This window comes from Ixodes scapularis, unplaced genomic scaffold (genome assembly GCF_016920785.2).
Source record: "Ixodes scapularis isolate PalLabHiFi unplaced genomic scaffold, ASM1692078v2 PGA_scaffold1__304_contigs__length_218370807, whole genome shotgun sequence".
Lineage (NCBI taxonomy): Eukaryota > Metazoa > Arthropoda > Arachnida > Ixodida > Ixodidae > Ixodes > Ixodes scapularis.
The window spans coordinates 148,430,989-148,454,187 of NW_024609846.1; the positions used below are offsets into that span (position 1 = coordinate 148,430,989).

The 23,199-nt window shown below is 47.6% G+C and overlaps 1 protein-coding gene across 1 annotated transcript in view; it reads left to right on the top strand.

The window, feature by feature from the left end:
• Positions 1-502: 502 nt before the first annotated feature.
• LOC120843399 overlaps positions 503-23,199 on the top strand; it is a gene marked incomplete at its 5' end in the record, with an annotated part of 111,881 nt that continues 89,184 nt past the window's right edge. The window contains 6 exons of the mRNA XM_042290371.1: positions 503-559; positions 1,163-2,710; positions 2,804-2,950; positions 2,995-4,373; positions 4,520-5,417; positions 5,508-5,906. Coding sequence (XP_042146305.1) covers positions 503-559; positions 1,163-2,710; positions 2,804-2,950; positions 2,995-4,373; positions 4,520-5,417; positions 5,508-5,906 — 4,428 coding nt within the window. The remainder of the gene's footprint in view (positions 560-1,162; positions 2,711-2,803; positions 2,951-2,994; positions 4,374-4,519; positions 5,418-5,507; positions 5,907-23,199) is intronic.

Consider the following 23,199-nt stretch of genomic DNA (forward strand, 5'->3'; position numbering starts at 1 on the left):
AGCACGGTCAAAACAGCACGCGTTAAAACAGCACAGCGTCAAAATAGCACGACGACAAAACAGCACGCGTCAAAATAGCACGCGACAAAACAGCACAGCCTCGAAACGGCACAGCGACAAGAGAGCACGTTCCAAAACAGCATGGCGTCAAAACAGCAGAGCGACAAAAGAAAACGGCGTAAAAAGAGCACCACGACAAAACAGCAGAGCATCAAAAGAGGACATTGACAATATAGCTATGGCTTGGCGCTTTAATTTCCACAACAATCAATGCAGCCACTTTTCTCATGATGGAGGGGCTTTAGCAGCTGCTGCTAAACGTGCTGCACGAGCAGAGGGTCAGCACCGCCGGCGCCGTGATCCAGCATGAGTGATGTCACAAAGACGACGACGACGAGACGTAATCAGGCAGTTCTTTTTTCACAAAATGAGCGAGTCAGATGAAGCAGCTGCTGCTAAACGCACTGCCCGAGCAGAGGCTCAGCGCCGCCGGCGCCAAGATCCTGCAGTGCGTGCCGCCGAAGCTGAAGCTAAACGGCGCCGTCGACAAGACCCGGAAGTGCGCGACGCCGAGGCAGAGGCTCATCGCCGCCGCCGAGAGCAGCCAGGAGTGAGCGCCGCCGAAGCGGAAGCCAGAAGCCGCTATCGAGAGGAGCCGGAAGTGCGCGACGCCGAAGCAGAAGCTCATCGCCGCCGTCGAGAGCAGCCAGAAGTAAGCGCTGCTGAAGCGGAATCTAAGCGCCGCCGTCGAGACCACCCGGAAGTGCGCGACGCCGAGGCAGAGGCTCATCGCCGCCGCCGAGAGCAGCCAGGAGTGAGCGCCGCCGAAGCGGAAGCCAGAAGCCGCTATCGAGAGGAGCCGGAAGTGCGCGACGCCGAAGCAGAAGCTCATCGCCGCCGTCGGGAGCAGCCAGAAGTAAGCGCTGCTGAAGCGGAATCTAAGCGCCGCCGTCGAGACCACCCGGAAGTGCGCGACGCCGAGGCAGAGGCTCATCGCCGCCGCCGAGAGCAGCCAGGAGTGAGCGCCGCCGAAGCGGAAGCCAGAAGCCGCTATCGAGAGGACCCGGAAGTGCGCGACGCCGAAGCACAAGCTCATCGCCGCCGTCGAGAGCAGCCAGGAGTGAGCGCCGCCGAAGCGGAAGCCAGAAGCCGCTATCCAGAGGACCCGGAAGTGCGCGACGCCGAAGCAGAAGCTCATCGCCGTCGCCGAGAGCAGCCAGAAGTAAGCGCTGCTGAAGCTCAATCTAAGCGCCGCCGTCGAGAGGACCCGGAAGTGCGCGAAGCCGAGGCAGAGGCTCATCGCCGCCGCCGAGAGCAGCCAGGAGTGAGCGTCGCCGAAGCGGAAGCCAAGCAAAAGGCAAGGATCGCTAAGCCTGACGGTGCAACAAAAATTTTCCAACGGCTGTTTAGAGACAACCCGTTTGGGAGCGTATGTTCAGTCTGTGATCGGCTCTGGTTCCAAAACGACTTGCAACCGCTACCGGACAGATGTCACGAGACCCTAGAGCAATCATTTCCAAACTCGGACCTAACCCAATTCAAACTGTGCTCGACCTGCATACAATCAGTGCACAAGGGTCATATTCCTCATCTTTCCTCAAGTAACGGTTATGTATATCCCCCGAAGCCAGCCCACCTGCCACAATTGAACGCGGTGAGTGAGAGACTCATATCTCCACGAATTCCTTTCATGCAACTGCGACGGCTGATGCACGGTGGAGGTCAACACGGCATTAAGGGACCAGTAGTGAACGTCTGTGTTGATGTGGACGACATGGTGACAATGTTGCCTCGTGCCATGGAACAAGACCGAGCCCTCAATGTACATTTGAAGCGGCGTATGCTTGCGAAGACGACGTATCTGGCAGGGGCAGTAAAAAAATGTGATCTGCTGCCGTGGCTTAAGCTGCTGTGTGATAGCACGCTGTACAAGCATTATAATATAAAGTGCGATTTTGCCCGTTTGGGGGATATCGTAGAAGTGGACGAACACGACGAGATCGAGTTGCTCCCGCAATGCTCAGACCTCAACGATCCGATCCAAGTGGCTACAGCCATGACTCTGGCTCAGCACACTCTCGTATGGGACGAAGACAAGTTTCTAGCGATTGCGCCAGGTGAGGGAAAAAGGCCCGTGAGCATCCTTTACGACGAACACGCAGAGGAGCTCTCGTTCCCACAGATCTATCTCGGTGAGCCGCGCCGAGTAGATGCCAGCGCAAAACCGACAGTCTTCACACACGCCATGAGTGAGATCCGCAGATCAGACCGTCGAGGGGCCACCCCGCAGCACGTACTGTACATGGCCATGAAAGTGTTTACGCACCGAGTAGCCGGTGACATGTGTGTGGCCTTCCGTAACATAAAGGCACTGGAAACACTAACGAAGCAACAGTTGCTGGACAAGGATTTTGTGCAGCAAGCGGTCGAGCACGACATGGCTTTCATGCATGGTATACCCAACACCGTGCAGTACTGGACAAAACGCAAGAAAGACCTCTTTGCTATGATACGGCAGTTGGGTAAGCCGACCGCGTTCCTCACTCTTTCTGCCTCGGAAATGCACTGGCCCGACCTTTTGCAGTTGCTTCAACGCCTTCGGTTGAAGCCCGGCGAGATCGAAGTACCACTGGAGCAAATGAACAGCATTTATCGAGCTCAGCTAGTAAATGACGATCCCGTGGTCTGTGCCATATATTTCGACCGATTGGTGCGTGTCATTCTCAACATTCTCCGCAACACCCGTGTATCGCCTTTTAGGTCGTACATAGTCGTCGACTACTTTAAGCGGATCGAATTTCAGCACCGCGGGTCGGCACACGCGCACATTCTCCTTTGGCTTCATAACGCGCCCAACGAGGAGCTCTCGATGCTCATGCCCCAGACTCTTGAAATAGCCAACGTTCTGCTTTCCATCGACAACGGATGCTTGAAGCGGGAGCGGACTCAGGTGCACCAACACACGCATACCTGCTACAAGCACAACACCACCAGATGCCGCTTTACGCGCCTTTTATGCCCATCGATGAATGTATGGTCGTAGTGCCTTTCCCCACTGTGGACAATGAAGCGCAGAAGAAGAAAATCGAGAGCCTCCTAAACAAGTACGAGGCCATGCATCAGGCCCTGGAAACGACAAATTATGACTCCATGGAGCAGTTTTGGGAACATCACGGTGTCGCGGACAAGGCGGAGTACATTTCTGTTCTCCGAGCAGGCACTCCTCGTGCCACCATCATGCTACCCCGTACTGTGCAGCAAAAGTGGGTGAATTACTTTAACCCATGGGTTGCATCAATTCTCGATTCTAACATGGATCTTCAGATCGTCCTCGACACGTACGCGTGTGCTGCCTACGTGGTGGAATATGTAAACAAGGCCAACCGAGGTATGTCGAACCTCAATCGAGCAGTGCAAGAAATTGTCAAGGAGAAGGGGGATATGGCCTATTCTCAGGCACTGAGACATCTAGGTGTGAAAATGTTGAATGCCATTGAACTGTCCGCACAGGAGGCCGCATGGTGTTTGCTCAACCAGGATATGTCGGAGGCGAGTCGCAAAGTTGTCTTCGTGAACTCTGCATGGCCCGAGGAGAGGACGCGCATTCGGAAGTCTAACGCTCAGATGGCGCAGGAAGGCTTAGTAGAATCAAGCACTGATGTATGGAAACGGACGATGATCGAGCGCTACGAAGACCGCATTCCCGAATTGGAACCTGTTACTCTAGCAGAGTTCGCTACCGAGTACAACATATATACCTACAGAAAGAGGAATCAGCGAAGGATACTTCGCTACCGCGGTTACTCCGTAGACGATTCAGTCAACTTCAAGCGAGAACATGTCCTGCTCTTCTATCCATTCCGCAAAGAAGTTGACATCTTAGACCAAAACTGTTTCGAGCGTCTGTATGAGCAAAACATCGACGTCATTCTACAGAACAAGGCACGGTACCACAGTGACGTAGACATTGAGCAAATTCGTGCCGTTTGTAATTCCATGCTCCAGTCAAATGACGGGGAGCATTGTGCCACTTCTGAGCTCCCAGATGTGAGACTGCACCCGATGGCCATGGAAAACGACGACTCCGATCTCCTAGACATCGGTATGGTCCAATCCAATGCCCCGTTTAAGCAGTGCCCCGCCGTGTGCACGCGCCAAGACGTCATGAGCAGAGGTCAGTACCTGGACACAATGCGGAAGACGAATGAGGAGCAGTACGAGATCGTCCGAGAAGTCGTGCATAGACTCACTATACCGGACTCTCCGCCACTACAAATCTTCTTCACGGGAGTGGCTGGATGTGGGAAGACATCTGTACTGATCTCATCATGGACGTCTACAACAGATATTGCAACCCTGCTGGTTCAGATAATGTAAACGCCTATGTTGCCTGTGCTACAACTGGAAAAGCGGCGGTCGCGCTTGGTGGAATAACTGTACATGCAGCGTTCAGACTTACCATCAATAGGGATGGCGGACTGAGGGACAACGAGTTGAACACGTTCCGCTATGCGTTCAGGAACGTCAGGTGCGTGATTATCGATGAGGTTAGCATGATGTCCGCCGACATCCTTCAGAAAGTGGACTCGCGACTCCGCATCATCACTTGCAAATACCTAGAGCCTTTCGGCGGGTTAGACATCATCCTCTGCGGAGACCTGCGCCAGCTTCCCCCCGTTCGTGCCGCCGAGGTTTTCAAGCGCGTCAAGACGAACAGTGTGTTTAACACGGAAATCGCATGGCACCATTTGTCATACTTTGTCCTCACGAAGGTCGTAAGGCAAAGCGATCTCAGGTTTTCCACCATACTTACCAAAATTGGAGACGGTGCAGAATTGGATTCCGAAGAAATCGCATTGATTCAGAGTCGGTTCGTCACGCAACAACAAGCAGAAACGTGTTGTCCCGGTGGCATCCGCTTGTACTACTCCAATAAGGAATCGGACTACTACAATACGAACACGGCCATTGCAACCGAAGATAATTGTGTGGCATGTCCGGCACGGGACACAATCGTTGGATTCAGGTCTGTGCAGGAGAAGACAGAGGCTGTGCGCAAGGCCGAAACGCTGCCCAAGGCCGAACTCGGAAACCTGCCAGCTAATATAATGCTATGCATTGGAAAACCATATATGCTCACACTCAATGTCGATGTTTCCGATGGTCTGGTCAATGGCTCTGTTGGAATACTGCAGTACATACAATACGATACGCTCCGAGACCCGGAACGCATCTCGCTGCATTTCGGTGACCTTGGTTCCAAAATTGCGATTGGAACCGTGGCGGCCGCAAAATCCCGGCAGTTACGGGCACTCGACACAAATATTCAGCAAAATTGGACACCTATCGAAAGACGCACAGTCACTTGCGTCATTGATAAGAAGTCAAGGATATCCCTGGGGAGATGCCAGCTACCCGTTGTGCAAGCAAGTGCTATCACCATTCACAAATCACAGGGAGGCACGTATGAAAACGTGGTGTACTCGTATGCCAAGAGTCATCCACAGAAATTGGTATACGTGGCACTGAGTCGTGCTACAGACATCAACGGGCTCTACCTCACCAATGTGGACAATGACTTTACGTTCTACCACGGCAAGCCCAATCCCGACAGGGTACTACTTGATGAGTTTCGTCGGCTGCAGTCACACAAACTCCAAACTGTCACTGCTAAGTGCTACGCAATGATTAAGCAACCGCACTTGTTCTCGGTCGCCGCACTTAATGTTCGCTCTCTGCCGGCGCATTCCAAGGACGTACACCACGACCCCATCCTACGCCATGCATCTGTACTTTGCCTCTCGGAAACGTGGATGGATCCAAAACAGGCGGTAGAAATCATGGACTACCAGTACTGCTGCGGCGTCAGTAGAGAGCAGAACAGAGCGGCAGGGGTGGCCATCTACGTGCGTAAGGGTCTGTCTGCCGTACCCATCGAGATATTTGGAACGTCAGACGAAGTTGGAGAACTTTGTGGCGCCAAGTTCGACAACGGCTTGGTAGTGGTGGCTCTGTATATCTCGCCTACAGCACTCACCAAAGATATCGTGCATTTTCTGCGACTTGCGTTAAGCACACGTGGGTCCACACCCATGTTAGTAGTGGGGGACTTTAATGCAGACTTAAAGAAGAATAAGAACTTCATACCACTTATGCAGGAAAACCTCCCATTTCTCTCCCTCGTAACAGCTCACACCGCTGTGACGACCTCTCGAAATACGTGCATAGACCTCGTCTTTCAAAATCAGCCTTTGGTCCATCACCTGGAACACATATCCTGTCACTTCTCAGATCACAAGGCTTCCTTCATAACAATCAAAGACTGGGATAAGAGTGCTATTTAAAGCACCAGTATAGGAGGAGCTTGCTCTATATTTGTATATATTGTGGGGATTTTGGACGCCGAACTTTGGCGACGATATGGACTGCACGCTAGGAAGAAAGGAGGAGGAGAAGAACGAAAGCTGGGAAATTGTTCCCTCCGACGGTCTTGCGTACCTTGAGACGTGTTAGGCGGGCCACTCGGAGGAGCATCTACTGGCTTCGTTATCAGTTGGAGCGTGCAAGTCGTACAAGACGAAGAGGAGGAGGAGGACGGTGAGGTAGAGGAGGAGGAGGAGAGGAGATGCCAGGTACGTGTTGTGCAAGCAAGAGGTCTCATCAATCGTAAATCACATTGGAGCTTCCAGATCTGACAAATATATTCCCTTTCTCCATACAAGCGGTGAGCAAAAATACCACAATATATTACATAGTTCAGTACGGTATATCGCAAAATCGAAATACCTCAAAAGAGGAGGAGGAGCACAAGAGGAGGAGAAGGGGACGACGAGAGAGTACGGATGAGGAGGAGGGGCATACCCTCCCCTCCGTTCCCTCCCGCCCCCCCCCCCCCCCCCCCTTGCTTGGAGCACATTTGGAACTTTGGGAATGTCATAGCTCGGCGCCTCTTCCTTCCTTTGCTACTGGAACTACACACTCTAAGTATCTAGAGCTTGAATATTTTTCATTCGAATTTAACACGGCCGACAGCATTGTTCAGACGTTCGACGAAAACATTGTAAACGTCATTAACACAGTTCAGACCGGCTTCGGTACATTTATTGTAGGTGTGTTCCAAGCATGTGACGACTTTCATGACCCTGTTTCATCATCAAGTATTGAAGTTCATCTTGTGCCAGATCTAAACAAATCACAACACCATGTTTGGGGTAAGTCCCTTATCAAGTTTAAGATGGTATGCCTGCCTGTAGCTTCTCTAAAGTGTCTTTTTTTACGCTTGTTTCACTTATTATAAGTTTTTTTCTATATTATACTCCGCCGAGTGCCCATCTACTAGGACGACGAAAACCATCCCAGTTTTAGTCTGGTGATCACGTCACCTTGAAACCCTTGTAAGCTTAGAAGTGAAAACGTTTTGCTGCTCACGCACAGCAGACAAAAAAAAAGGTAGGCAGCATTTTAACTTCTAACTGTCTAAGCATGGATGTCAAGCATAAACCCTGGGAAGATTTGCCCACTGCTTAACTACATGCTTTTTTTTTCATGTCCTGGTTGGCTGCTACACTGGAGAGGCTGCTGAACATCGTACCACGGCGGCTGATCATGGCGTTTTAGTTAAATTAATAATGGGGTTTTCATCCAGGACGTAAATTGGAAACTCGCGGAGCAAACTTTAAGGTACATTGGTATAACAATTGCGTAGGTTGGCTTTGTACGTTATTAGCGTAAACCTTGGCTGGATATGCAACGCAGTTTCCAATATACACCACGGTTTTTCCCCAATCAATAAAATTTCAACCCTCCAAAATATTTGTCCTCACTCTATATTTCAGAGCACAGCTCTTACGCGACACTTTCCGGCTTGAGCGGCAAGGAGGAAAGGAGTACGAAGGTGGAGGAGGGGGGGAGGAGAGACGAGGAGGCGGAGGCGAGCGGAGGGGAGCAGCTTGAAGGACGAGCAGGTGGTAAAGGAGAGGGAGGGGGAGCAGGAGGGGAGGAGGACTAGCAGGCATGATCACGAGGGAGGAGGAGAAATATACCCTCCACTCCTCCTCCTCAAGAGCTGCGCTCCAATTCGGCGTTACAGGAAGTTGTAAACGGCTTTCACTTTTTCTACTTTTCTTTAGGTTTGTCTATGGCCCTATCGCTGTCCCGCCATAGCGCTCTTTAGCTTTTCTAATGGTTGAATAAATACTATGGCTTTCCCTATGGCTCTCTTTAGCCAGCAAACCCCCCCAAAAAAAATTACTTCAAGTTCCCCCGACTTGTGAACGCTACATGGTGTATGTGTATCAATGTATAGATATACGTGTAATTCTATGTCAATCATGGCTATAGACATACATCCCTGAACACACACAACACAAGCCGAACACTTCCCCACACAGCAGCAACAACATAGATCTACAAGCGCTATGTTCGCACTAGCTGTATATATGGCACTCTAATTTTTGAATCCGACTTTGCCGGTGACCCATCATTTGTCGAAAAAACACGGAGAGGCGGAGCAAATATTACTCGTACTTAATACATTACTTGAATTGTCTCTTGGAATAGCCACCATCTCTTAATTCGAAACCCTGAGAAAAACAAATTTAGATCGTTAGGCTAATTAATTAAAATGTATTAATTAACTTTTCAATAAGTTTGATGAATCACGTTGACAATGCAGTGATGACATGCAGTACACTGGTACTGAAGATTGCAATCAATCTATTGCGTGATTGCAGTGTTCGGCGCCAGTGAACGTTATTTTCACTTTTGGGAGTAATAATTAACTTTAATTTTCGTACAAGTATTTTAATAGGTTTTTCAAACAAACAGTATTACTAATTTTCACGACTCGTTGCAACAGCAGAGAACATATCTTGGGTCACGGTTTGTCACCGGCCTGACAGAAATTTAGTATTGATTTAATTTTCTAACGTGGAGTGTTTTTACTAAAAAAAAAGTAAGCGCCGGTAGTGATTTTCTGTAGGCGTGGAAAAAAAATTTATTGGTTCTCAGTCTTTAGACTCTGGGCCATAAATTTATTTTTCTATAGACGGGTAAAGACAAATTATTGGTTTCCAGTCTTTAAACTCGGGCGAAGAAGTTTTCTATAGGCGGGAAAAGAACATTTATTGGTTCGCTGTCTTTAGACACGGGGCCACATAATTTTCTATAGGCGTCTAAAGGAATTTTATTGGTTCCCAGTCTTTAGACTTGTGGCCAAAAGATTTTGTATGGGCGGGTAAAGAAAGTTTATTGGTTCCCAGTCTTTAGACACAGGGCCATAGATTTTTCTATAGCTGGCTGTAGCTGTCTTTATGGATTTCTATGGCCAATCATAGAGGGCCATAAGGGGTGATAGCCTGCCATATAATTTTCCATAGACGACCATAGACCATTTTTGTATGAGAGTCTCAGATTTTATCTTGTTTGAGAACAGGCTAGTATTCACGAAAATGCTATTAATGTGCATGTTCAAGAATGTGACCTATGTTAATAAAATACACAGGAACCAATTTAAAACAATCCGGAAACTTAATTTTATTCAGTTCAGCGTAAGCTGTTTAGTCCGCGCTAGCAGGCGGGTCGTCTGGCATCTCTGGCTGGGCTGATTGGACAGCCTGGGCGTGGAGCTTCTTGGCCATCCTTTCAGCCGGCCGGAGTAACAGCGGCATATCACTGGTATTTCTGGCCCTATGAAATGCGAGCTCCAGTCAGGGTACAGTTGATCACTGCAATTCACCTTCATTGCATTCTGTAGTCTGGCAACATGGCCGAACGCTGGCTGTTTCTTATATTGGTTGGGCCAGGGAACCTCAGTGAATCCCCAGGGAAGCACACATCCTGGCAGTGGCCTGTCTATCTCAGCCGGCCCTGGCCGGGAAAATGCGAGCTCCAGCCAAGGAAGCGCACATCCTGGCAGTGGTCTGTCTATATTGGCCGGCCCTGGCCAGGAAAATGCGAGCTCCAGCCACGGAAGCGCACATCCTGGCAGTGGTCTGTCTATATTGGCCGGCCCTGGCCGGGCAAATGCGAGCTCCAGCCAAGGAAACGCACTTCCTGGCAGTGGTCTGTCTATATCGGCCGGCCCTGGCCGGGAAAATGCGAGCTCCAGCCAAGGAAGCCCTGCTCTGGCTGTAGCATGGAAACCTTGGGCCAGAAAATACAACGAAGTGCCAGGCTGGCAATCGTATTCCTTGGGTGATGCTGGGCCAGCTTACTACAATCAAGCACCAATATTGGTCCAAGCTGGCCCAAGAACGTGTGCTACCTGGGGAATCACCAACTCGCCCAGTGAGTAGTCTTAACTTGTACTGCTGTGGGATATCCTGGCTACATCAAAGAAAACCGTCGCAACTAAATCTCTAGGCTGTCATACATTTTGTAAAAATAAACATCTTCACGTTTTCTTTTCAACCTATCTCGCGACAAAAAGATTTTCAGCCTTTCCACTCTGGTGAAGAAGGAAGACCAGCGAAGCTGTACTATGGTTGGAATGAAGTAATGGCCGGCGCAAGTTGGCAAGCCAGAGTGGAAAGGCTGGAGACGTTCAGTTTTTTCCGCCTATCGACGCAGGCCTTCACCTTCCGACAACGTTTCGGTGCCTCGTGCACCTCGATCACGCGCGTGCAGACGAAGTACGGGCGGAAGGCATGGAACGCGTGCTAGAGGTCAAGAGTTCGAAAGACGTGCCTTGCCATTTTCCTTCTCTCGGCGACTGTTGTGTGTTCTATTGACTTTGTCGTAGAGAAAATATCACGTCGCCGGTAATTGTGTAACTATGAGACAGGCAGTTTTTTTCGAAATTAATTGTGCACGCTTACGGAAAACAATTTTCGTCGAGGAAAGTGTCTTACGTGAAACTGAGTTTACTATATTCGTGACGAACCGCTATACTTCCCAAAGCAGATGTTTCTTACCCCTGATTATTTCAAATAAAGCTCAAAATTTTGGTTGTCCCGCTATGTTTTTAATTCATTCGTAAGCTACGCAATTCGAAAGCTTCGTTCGTTAATTGGGGTGGCCTTAGCATACTTGCGCTCAACGGAAATTGGTGATTAAATAAGCAAAAAAAGATTTTCGAGCAACACAAAAAGTAAACGAAACATTTTATTTTCCTCGAAGATGCGCAACGAGTCGGCTAAGGGTATTCAAAACTAGCTAAAAAACCAAACCTATCGCGAAATTACCTGAGCATCAAGGAGAATGTTGGGATCCAAGTACACGCGCCACACGCGCTCGCCTTCCCCGTATAAAAAATCCAAGGTAAATAACCAAAATAAGGCCGTGACGAACGCTCATGGAAGATATAATTTGTTTTTGCTCTGGAACAGTTACTGCTGCTGAAGCCAGCACGTGCAGGCGCGTGTAACGAAATTCGCAGCAATGCTTTAGGTAGCTTGAGCAATTTAGCAGAAGATCAACCCGTCGAGAAACTGAGGAAGTGGAGGAGGAGAAAGCGCACGGTGACGTCAGAACGCCGAGCTCAGGTTGGAGTGCTTTGTGGGCAGACGTAATGCAAGCTGCCTTTGTGTCATGCTCAATCTTCGAACGCGTCGGAAATGCGAACGCGGAACACTAGACGCAGGCGTTTGGCAATCGAACGCGTTCGAAGAGCGAGTAGAGACTAATGCAGCTAGCTTTACGTCTACCCACTATTCATTCCAGTCGGAGCTCGGTGTTCTGACGTCCCCGCGTGCTTTCGCCTCCTCCTCTCTCTCAGTTTCTCGACACATTGACTACACTTGACAATTACATCAAGTAAATTGCTTTAACGCAAATTTTCGTGACATCCACTAAAGAGCGATAAGGCCGCACACACCGGGTACATTGTTGCAGATATGGTTCTTCTCGTCCGTGACAATTGCTATTTTCTGAGGTCCTTCAGACAGGCCTGAAATAAAATAAAGTTTTCAACACACGCGTCCTACTGCTCCCACGTCGAGACGCACAAAGAGGCGAGTGTACGTACCACCTGCTGGTCGTTCAGTTTCTTTAGGACAAAATTGAAGGACACGCACTGGTTAACATGCGCCAGTCATAATGAGAAAGTATAAATGTATATCATTACTTTTTTTTCTGCCTTACTAATATTAGTACGCACTAAGCAAGACAGTTTTCAAGTGAACACCATCACCAATAAACCAACTAGTTTTTCGACAAAGTTTACATGTTTCTTTTTATTCTAAGGGAATTACTGTGTTTGGGGCCCCACCAAAAATGTGGTTAAAAAACGATTCTACTTATTCACGCTAATCCAAACGGATATGGTATCAACTACAATCGAAGACTCAGTACCATTTACCTGAAAACAAATGGCGTGACATACGAAATCGAGGAACTCACCAGCTCAGACTTGAAACAGGCATACTTCGGTAAAATATATAAGAGAAATGCCCATTAACACATATATCAACTGTTATTTCGTAAACGTGTTAATATAAGAAAAAAAGCGAAAGCCGTTTACAACTCCCTGTAACGCCGAATTGGAGCGCAGCTCTTGAGAAGAAGGAGGGAAGGGTACTGAGGGGAGGGTAGACCCCTCCACCTCCTTCTCCTCCTCCTCCCCTCATTCTTTACCATGCTCCGGGGGGTCACCTGACCTCGGGGGGAAGGGGTCACGTGACCTCGGGGGGGGGGGGGGGGTGTCGCGTGACTTCGGGGAGGGGGGAGGGGGGTCACGTGACCTCGGGGAGGGGGCCACGTGACCTTGGGAGGGGTCACGTGACCCTGGGGGTCACGTGACGTTGAGGTGACCTTGGGGGGTCACGTAACCTTGGGAGGGGTCACGTGGCCCCAGGGGTCAGGTGACCTTGGGGTGACCTGGGGGTCGCGTGACCTTGGGGTGACCTTAGGAGGGGTCACGTGACCTTGGGTCACGTGACCTTGGAGTGACCTTGGTTACGCCGACGGCGACGGTGACGCCGCTCAAGCCGGAAACGGGCGCAGAAACCGTGTCAGGAGAAAACCGTCAAAAGTTTAGGAAGAACCATTGAACAAGACATTGAATTGTGCTATTGGTGCGCCTAGTTAATTTTAAAAAGAAATTAATTCGAAAATATTATTTTTTTTTTACAACGGTTATGCTGGAGACTAGCGCTTCGTATATATTAGCAAAATGGAAATCCTGCCGTGACTTTCTGAGTTTAATCAAATCTGCAAACTCACCAACTGATCGTCGCATTTTCTGTGACATTTTTCCCCAACCTGAAATGCAGCAGTGAAGAAAGGTTAGTCGAAAGTCATCATCACGCGCATACATTTCGTCGTTTATGTTCTTCAAGGCCTTAGCCATTCTTCGTCAACAAGTGTTAACCACTAAACAAAAAATTGAAAGACTTTTACAACAGCCTGTAGCGCCGAATTGGAGCGCAGCTCTTGAGGAGGAGTAGGGAAGGATACTGAGGGGAGGGTATAGCCCTCCCCCTTACCTCTTGATCCTCCTTGCTACTCCACCTCGTCCTCCTCGTCCTCCTCCCCCTCATTTCCCCTCCCCCTCCTCCTTCACCTCCTGCCCTCATCCTTCAAACTCCCCTCCTCTCCTCCTGCTCTCTCCTCCCCCTTCCTTCTCTCCTCCTCTTTCTCCCCCTCCCCTCCTACTCCCTCCTCCTCCCCTTCCCCTTCTCCTCTCCCCTTCCCCTTCTCCCTTCCCCTAGTCCTCCGCTCCCCTAGTCCTCCCTCCCCGTCCTCTCCTCCCCTAGTCCTCCCCTCCCCTCCTCCTCCTCCCTTCTCCTCCTCCCCGCGCGTTGCATCCCGGGAAGTAGAGAGTTTTAGTAATACGCATGGGGCAAACGCAAACCCCCTACGTTAGCGTTAACGTTGCGTCGACGGAACGTTACGGAGCGCGTCGAATACGCACTTTTAGTACAGCGGAAGAAGAACGCATACGTAGACTTGTAGCGCCATCTAAATGTGCTCCTGTAAACTGCTTCAAACAATCCAAGGCGGGTATTCGACCAAGCCAATCGAAAGCCCCGATTCTCCTCGCTTCGTTACGGAAGTGCGTGTTTCCGTGTGCCTGTTGTGTACGTATTTTGTCTTTTTTTTTTTTTTTTTTTTTTTTTTACTGACCGCACGGTAAACAGTTTTTTGGGTTCGACGGCGTCGCCAACGTTCTTGGCTATCGACACCCATCTTTGTGGGTGCTCGAGAGGGTTCGTCGCGTTGACTTCTTTGAGGAGGTTGATGTCATCTTCAATGGTAAAGCGAACCCGTACAGTGCGCCTAGCACTTCCGCTGGTTTACCTCACCGCCGCCATTTTTCAAACTGGACTAGTCTCGCGCTCTCCCGTGCGCGACGAGAGCAACGAGATGGCACGTAGGGGACCGCTACGTACGTTCGCAAAAATCGATAGCGAGCGTACGTACGCAAGGCTCGCCGAAGTACGTACTTATGGCGCATGCGCAGTGTGGAGGACGCAACGTTAACGTTAACGTATGGGGTCTGCGTTTGCTCCTATACGTATTACTAAAACTCTCTAATGTCCCATAATGCGCCGCGCGGGACCTTCGTGACGTCACTCGCGACGTCACGAGGGTCCCGCGCGGTACATTATGGGACATTTCTCATAATGCACCGCGCGATTACGTCGACGGCAACGGCGAAGCCGACGCCGCTCAAGCCGGGAACGGGTGCCTAAGAGCTGCGCCCTAAAAGAAAAAGTGCTCCGATTCATCTGGAAACTTTAATCCATCCAGATATCGTGCACCAAAGATTAGGAATACTCTTCGCTGCAACGTAGCTCGTTTAACGGCGTCAAAAAAATAAAAAATAACAATAAAAAAAATCAAGGTACTCTGGGTGCAAACAAGAATTTATTTTCGGGAATGACTATGATGAGGTCAAAAATACAAAATATTTTAAGAGCTCTTACTAAAGCCTAGGTTTCTAAAAGTTAATACAGATGACGTTTTCATAGTTCTATTAATATTTTCTTGTTGAAGACAAAGTGTTTATACTTCACCGAAGCCCACAAATATGAAGGGCGTGGGAAGGTGTCTGGGAAACAAAAATAATTCCGAGAGATAAAGAGCATTTTTACTTTCCATTTCACTCATCCTTGGACCAACCGTGCTTGCTCGACTTTAACCTAAAAGCCAAGCTACAGTCACTTAGAGCTTAAGAAAAACAAAGCGCGATGAGTGCCGAGCGCCTTATCATCACACTACAGCCAATTAAAACGGGCCAATAATCGATTAGAACGACAAAGAATAAATTACGAAATAGTTCAGCGCGAAGATAGCAAGCCTAACCCTACGTTGTTTTAGCTGTCAGCAACTGCACATGAAAAACAGCTTTAGATTCATACTCTTTATGGCAGTCAGAAATCAAGTTTCAACCCTGAAAGAAAGGTTCTACTAAATCCATTTTTCGCAACAAGAGCATGAAGCGCGCAGGGTTTCTATTTTTGAAATTTATTATAGAACGTATCAGCTCCTTACACTGACGTGGCAGTAATGAAATTACTGTAATGTAATAACAGTATTTTAATTACCCTTGGCGGGAATTAGTAATGTCATTCATTACTTTTTTATTTGGGTAATTTAGTAATGTAATAAATTCCTCTGGAGAGGTTACTTTTATTAAATTTTTGAATTACATTGTTTTAGCTTCAAGCTAATTTTGTGTAGCTGCGAAACTGAAGGGCACCTTTAAAAAAATACAGTTCCGGGCGAAGAGTAAAAAAAAAAGTAAAGAAAAGATTAAAGAAATGCATTACGCGGCTTATAGAGTAAGGCATCTTGAAGACCACAAACCTATTGAGTGGAAGTGTACGATAACTCGAGCGCGCGCACTCGAAAACAAAATAAAACTCTACTTTAAAATTAAAAAAAAAAAAGTAATGAACAGGAATTTGATACAAGAGGGAAGGGACTGAATCTTTTTCACTCGTGTTCTCAATATGGATTCATGGAAAGGCTCTGCCTAGACTTGTGTCCCGTGGAAGTCAGAGGTAAAACATCCTTCCACTGATGCTAATTCATCCTAAGGCCAAACGTTATGATAGTGCCAGCTTTTCTCGAAAATGCGTCATGAAGAAAAAAAAACTGATTTCCCCTTCTTGAGCAAAAGTTACAAACGCTCGAGGAATTCCAGATGCGTGTATTTACACAATACAGCTAGAAGGCATCTCTGATTGTGTAAGGGTGTCATAAAATCGAAGAGGCCTTAGCAGAGCTGGGCACTAGCCCTGAATCGGGTTCTAGGCACGCCCGGATACTTCGCATTCTGTTTAAGGCTCAAGATGTAGCGTTCAAGAGAAGATTAGTTTAGTGCATGATGGAGTTCAAACAAAAAAAAAAGAGCTTCAAAGTGTGGAACTACTGCTAGGTGTCTTCTAGTAGGATCTTTATAGTTTTAGTCGCATGAGAACATTGAGGGAGATGCTAGCCATTTTTTTGTCCCCTTCGTGGATCTATATCGAAGAGAGGAAATATGAATAAGGCATACTGTTTGCATACCAGTCGGCTGTAGTTCTCTGTAAATACTGTAAATGAAATTGTTTGTAGAAAGAAAGAGTTGCCCCTTTTTATATAGCGAAATAAAAAGTAATTTCAAGATCATTAGATTATTTCTTTGAAGTAATTCGTAATTGTAAATAATTACCTTTGTACCGTAGTAAATTACAATGCAAATTAATTGTGTTCTAGCCGTTTCAATCACAGTAATTGGTAATATATTTTGATTACAAAATTAAAGCACTTTGGCCGGCTCTGAACTTACATTAGCAAGTCGCTCGTTCTCCTCCTTTGTGTCCTTTAAGCCAACACAAGCAAATGCCGCTTTTTGGGCTTCCTGTGCTGTTTGAAAAGGAAATGCTTATTTATACATAGAGTTTTATTCTAGCGTTATCAATGCAAATGCACTTGTATTGATAAGCTCTCTGGCATGATCTGTATAAGAACCATACCACTGCCAACTAGATCAGTCTACCCGTGTAACTCTTTTTCTTTCTTTTATTCTGTGATTAGCGAACGCTAAAGTTCGTAGTTATGTGTAAAATTTGCACCTCTTCTATGCCATCTAGACATGTCGCCTCGTTGGCTCTAAAGTGGTGGTATGCTAGTCCCCAGGTAGCATGTTAAAATTTCGACCGAGGTATCCGTATTCTTGTGGAGTATTACTGTTAAGAGAGGGTCGGCTCTTTATACACACAAATTCCCCATATGGTCAACTTTAATCCTCAAGGCCTATTTCATAAACGCTACTCGACTCGAAACACCACTCAAACTCCACTTGAGGTCGTTTTTTGCACTTCATAGTTTGAACTCGACTCAAAACGATCGCAGATTAAGTCCAAAGCGCACCTCTTTAACACGGCGCTCCGGCGGTGACATCACGCTGATGACGCATGATGACGCTGGATGACGTGTTTTTATGGCCATCTTTCGGACACAACAATGACGACGACGCTTGTTTTTCCCGTACTGTGAATAGTGAGGTCACCCTAGAGGTCTAGGACGACTTCTGGGGCGACCGCAAAGACAAGGGTCGTCCTTAAGCATACGACTGAGCGGCTCGTGCCGCTCAAACGCATTTTATGGTCATTTACTCTTTTATGTCATTCAATAATGTAAGTAAGGCCCCCGACTTAAAATTTACGGAAGCCTTGCTATCCTAAGGTGAAAAAAAAATTCAAATCCAAAGACGTAATAAGATTGGAATAAATTACATGCTCAAAGATTCTGCATGGAATGCAAGTACATAGATTGGAAGATAATTTAAAAAAAAAAATAAAAGATGATTAGGTTTATCACTGCCTTTGTGCAGAGGAATCACCTTTTCCGCCTTCCAGTCTCTTGATAGTACATTGCCACGCGCATCGACGAGCGAGTGGCTGAATGGGTAGCGCGCTTGACAGTCACGCGGAATCTCTAGGTACGCTTTATTTTTCTTTCAACTTGGCGTTTTCGTAAGATCGATAACACGCTCGTCTAACCGAGTTCCGAATATTCTACGCGTCGAAAGTTCTACGCCGAATGTTCAAGAAACCCATGAGTGTCGATAAGGGACTCCGTATGGTGAGCAGAGTCAGTCTCGCCCAACGTTACTAAACCACTCAGTTGGGAAACTGCCATAGAGATTGCTCTCAAAAAGCAACACCGACCCGTCCTCCAAAACCGAGCTAATGGCGATCACAACGCCGCCATTTCTCCCACAGCGGCCACTCGAGGAACTGCACGTGACTTCTATTTTGGCTTTAATCCGCTATTATGGCGCCGAAACAGATACAGGGGCGCCACCCCCGTTTCCCCAGCGGACGCGCCGCGAATTACTACCGAAGCTAAGATGCACCTAGGTCGGGACGCGCTACCTGAAATCACCGCTGAGGCATGGTTGTATAAAAACCAGGGTGTCGAACCGGAACCGAACCGAACCGAAAACCGGAACCGAACCGGTATTTTTTCCGGAACTGAACCCGAACCCGAGCCGTTATATTGTTATCGTGATGAACCCGAACCGGAACTGAACCGGAAAAAAAATAACGGTTACCGGCTCATGTCAAAACGGTTCGGCCACGCGCTGTTGACAATGAATGTGCTATCAATGCCATTTGTTTTTTAAGTGCCGTCAACTGACACACACCTCGCTTACATATTTTTCTTCTCTACTCATTCTTAGGAATATAAACGCTGCATCCATGAATCTTGACATAGGAACCAGTATTGCGCTGGTCGCGGCTTGCACGGAAGAAAGAGAATTGGAAGGCTGTGCAAAAAAAAGAAAAGAAAAAATCGCGTCACGGGATTTCATTTTCCTACAATCTCGTAAATCCTAAATGCTGCTGTATGCTCATTTCATAACACGTTTCTAGAACGCGCGAGTTCTTGAAGCTCGCTTCCATCGGAATGGGAAAAGAAAACGCTGTGGAGTTTGATAATAATGCATCCGGTTTCGTATAGGCACTTAGAAGCTAACATATTTGTGAGACAGCGAACTCTTCTATTTTAATATTTATCCTATTACGTCCTTCTGGCGTTGCGTTCGGTGAAGTGTTTTTCATATTCCGTATCTTGTTCAATGAAAACTTCTTTAAGCGTCTAATTTGAGTTACTGAAGGCTAGTTCAAATAAAGAAAGCTGTATTTTCTCCCCACTGTTCCTTCAATTGCTTACACGCCGAGGTGGCGGGATAGTTAGCGAGTTCTACTTGTAAGTGGGTTTGTAAGGAGGTCGCGGATTTTACAGCTACTGCGTCGGACCCAATTAAATGAAGTCCGAATGCATAAACGTCGGTGAGGTAACCTTTGAGTGCACATAAAGAAACCATTCCTGGTAGAAATCCCTGAGCCTTACACTACGATGTATCCCGTTTCGTATGTGCTGATTTCAGATGTTTTATTTGTAAATTATTTTGATGTTGCAATTTGTCATTTATAATTTCCGAACCGGTTCGCGAACCGGTTCGCGGATCGAATTAATCGAACCGGAACTGAACCGGAACAAAATAAATTTACCTGAACCTGAACCGTAACCGAACCCGCATTTTTTTCGGTTCGACACACTGATAAAAACAGTAATAATTGTGTCGCAAAACCTTGCAAACTGAAGATTTTAGACAACATCACGCGTCCTCAATTTGTCCTAAACTCCAATAAAAGTTACTACAAAAGGAGTTTTTTACGGTTAATTTTTACGCAAAAACATGCGTCTGAAAGTTCAAGGTGACCACAGTAAAGACAAATGATAAAGGGTGGCGCTGTTGTCGTATTTAGCTCGGTCTCGGTGGACGCCAGTGGCCGCTGTTTGAAGGCTGAGTTTCCCAACTGAGGGTTCTAGTAACGTCGGTCTCGCCCCAGCGTTCAATCCTGCTGTTTCGCAGCCATCGACGCCTGCGACGCTATCTTTTTTCTGTACTGTTTTCGGGCACAAGTTCGCCACATTACACGTTGATCTCTTCCCGTTTATTTACTGTTCTTCTGGTCACCACCTGTGACAGTATGTTGTTAAAGTGACTGGGTAAATCGCTTGGGCGCCCTATGGTTTGAAGACCGGTGGCTTAGCTGCGTTTCCATAGGAATTAAGCCTTTTTTTTTTTACTTTTTTCTCGGGTAAGTTCGCTCTTTGCGAATTTTATAGAAAAAATGCACCACCTGTTGCCAACGCTGTACAAAATCGGAACGCGATAAGTTAAGAAACCGAATTTTGCGGTCGATTTAAAGAGCCTGGTCGCTCTTTGATATCACCCAGTACATCGAGAACTTCGCATTAATATCATCGATGCCAGCGGTAGTTGATGCTTCAAATCCGGGGTCACACTACTCATACATTATACAAACGTAAGTCTACAAACACGAGCCACCGCAATATCCATGGTTCGAATGCCGCGTGCCCAAGTTTCTCCTCGAACTCATTGCCATGCGGCATTTGAAGCACAAATCTCGTGGTGACTCGAGTTAGAATCTGAACGCAGACTGCCTTTGGTGTATTGTATAAGCCATGTGACCCCGGCTTTAGGTTTTCAATAATGTCTTCAACGCCTTCACAGTCCACAACAACTGGAAACATTTCCAGAAAATCACAAACTTGAAGAACTCGATAGCTCGAGCTAACGGGCATTCATAGAAACATATCATTTAATATAGAAAGTCACTCGTCATCTGGTATATCCACTCCGTTACGATCCCTGAGCGTTATATCGGCACTGGTAGGGGGAATAATAACTTTCCCAAATTGACTGGGATCATTTATTAGCATGGATGGTAATGGAATGTTAAGAATACGTAGTCGAACGCTAGAGTGTGAAGGTCCTATATTTTTCTCTTTTTTTTTCAGGTTGTGTATCATCATAAAGCAATAAAAAACATGATAGGGCAGTTTAATTGATTCATTACAAGCAGCTGTTCCACGGAAATGCATAATCGTTCGAGACCACGCGTACGAAGTACCGTAAATAAATGTGAAGCTAGCACTGAAATTAGCATGTTGAATATGTGGGTTCGACTGGCACATTAATCGTGTTATTCGAAGACAATGTGTTCTACTGGCACTGGCACATTTAGTGTGCTTTTTGTGCGAGATGATTGTGGTTGCACGCCAATACAAGTACATAAATTTTGTTTTTGTTTTTTAGCCGTCGTCAAGTGGGCACCAGTACATGCTATGTTTTTATGCTGTGGCTGCATTTCTGAGGATCCCAAACATGAGATCTAGGCTAGTTAGCAGCCTACAGCTGAAACAACACAGTGCAGAACACACCTTTTCTAAGAGACCAGTGCGTAGAGAGACTTGATGCGTAGTCAAATTCGGGCAGAGACGAACTGGGTCGCTAAACTCGTTGAACAAAACATTCTTTGCTTTCTGACTTAGCGTGGGGTGTGACCAAAAGAACGCCGCAAATTTTCCTCCTCCCTGCGCGCGCTCAACTTTGCAACTTTTAACTTTGGAGGGACGAAAAATCCCCCGCGATCTTTAGGCGGTGCACGAGAGCACGAGACAGCGCGTGGAGGCGAGCGTTCACGCCGCTCGCTGTGCGTTGTCTTTGGGCTCTGTAGCGCCGTTGGGCCCAAATTCGATCCCGTCATGCTTCGCTCAAGGGGTGTCCAAACAGGACACTACAAAACGCAGGGCTCCGACAAATCGTGAAAATTGAAGCGGACGCGCCCGCTTCAATTTTCACGATTTTTTGGAGTCGTGCGTTTTGTAATGTCCTGTTTGGACACCCCTTCAGACGAGGAGCGAGAGCAGACGACGGGAGATCGTCTGCTACGTTGAGGCATTCGCACAGCGGAACCGAAAGAAAAAGTAGATTTTCTGCTCGAAGTCGCGTCCCGCGGGCCACAAACTCAAACGCGAGCTTAAGTTGTAAGCGTCTGATATTTCACGAAGGGAGGAATTGACGACCCGTGCCTTATTCGCAAAATTTGAGTCGCTATGTTGCCGTACAGACGCTGAAACTTACCAGTGTGTAATGAAAGGCTCAGGAGAAACACAGAGGCCGCGAGATCTCACATCATCCGTGTGCGGGTGAAAAGTGGAACAGTTGTCGACAAAGCAGAAACCTGTGACGCATTCACTCAGCGTCCGGGAAAGCTAAACATGGAGACATTGCCCGAGGCTTGAGCAAAATCATATTTGAACGTCAGCTATCTAGCCCCGTCATATTTTGTTTGAGAAAGCTCTCGTACTCAACGCCCTCACCAGGGAAATAAAAAGACTTACGAAGCGTATTGCTAGATATTCCAACGAACTAGATTTAAGCTGTATCCTGGATCCTTCCATGCCAAACGTATATGCGATGACATATATTTGCGCAAGAGCTTGCTTCGTTTTGAAGCATGGTATTATGAGTGAACCACTAAACGTAATCCTTTCGGTGGACATCCACCTGGTTAGGAATGACAATGAATGAAAGGAAAACTCTAACCAAAAATTGATACGGCCTTGAAACGTCGGGTTCCGTATCAATTTTTGGTTAGAGTTTTCCTTTCATTCATTGAGTGAACCACTGAAAGTCCTTTCAGTGGTTCACTTATAATACTATGCTTAAAACGAAGCAAGCTCTTGCGCGTACAGTGCCATCAATTTTCTCTAGTGTATACTGTTTTGTAGTCAGCTGGTTTCGGAAACTTACGCCGTCTGTAGATATCTCTGACAGCCGAGTTGCTTAATTGGAAGCCATCGCAAATATAAGTTACACGTTGCAGCAACCAAAGCTTATGGATAAATGATGGCGGCGCCTGGGCACTCTCGCATTCCCACCCATCACGTCGAACAAAAAAAAAATGAAAGCCGTTTACAAGTCCCTGTAAAGCCGAATTGGAGTGCAGCTCTTGAGGAGGAGTAAGGAAGGGTACTGAGGGGGGTCAGGTCACCTGCGGGTAGTCACGTGACCCCGGGGGGTCACGTGATCTCGGGGGAGGGGGGTCACGCGACCTGGGGGGGTCACGTGACTTGGGGGTCACGTGACCTGGGGAGGGATCACGTGACCTTGGGGGGGAGGGGTCCCGTGACCTCGGGGGGGGTCACGTGACCCCCCCCCCCCCCCCCCCGGTGACGCCGACACCGACGCCGCTCAGGCTGGAAACGGGCCCCTAAGAGCTGCGCTCTAAAAGGCGCTAGTTTCGGTTTGAGGTCGGTACTTTTCTGCAACACCTATGGCGTCAGCATCAGTCTGCACTCGGTGCATTCGGCAAGTTCGTTTTAGGGCCGGTTCTCCGTGCAGCACTCCGCGGGTGCAATGCATTAGAACTCTCACAGTGCAAG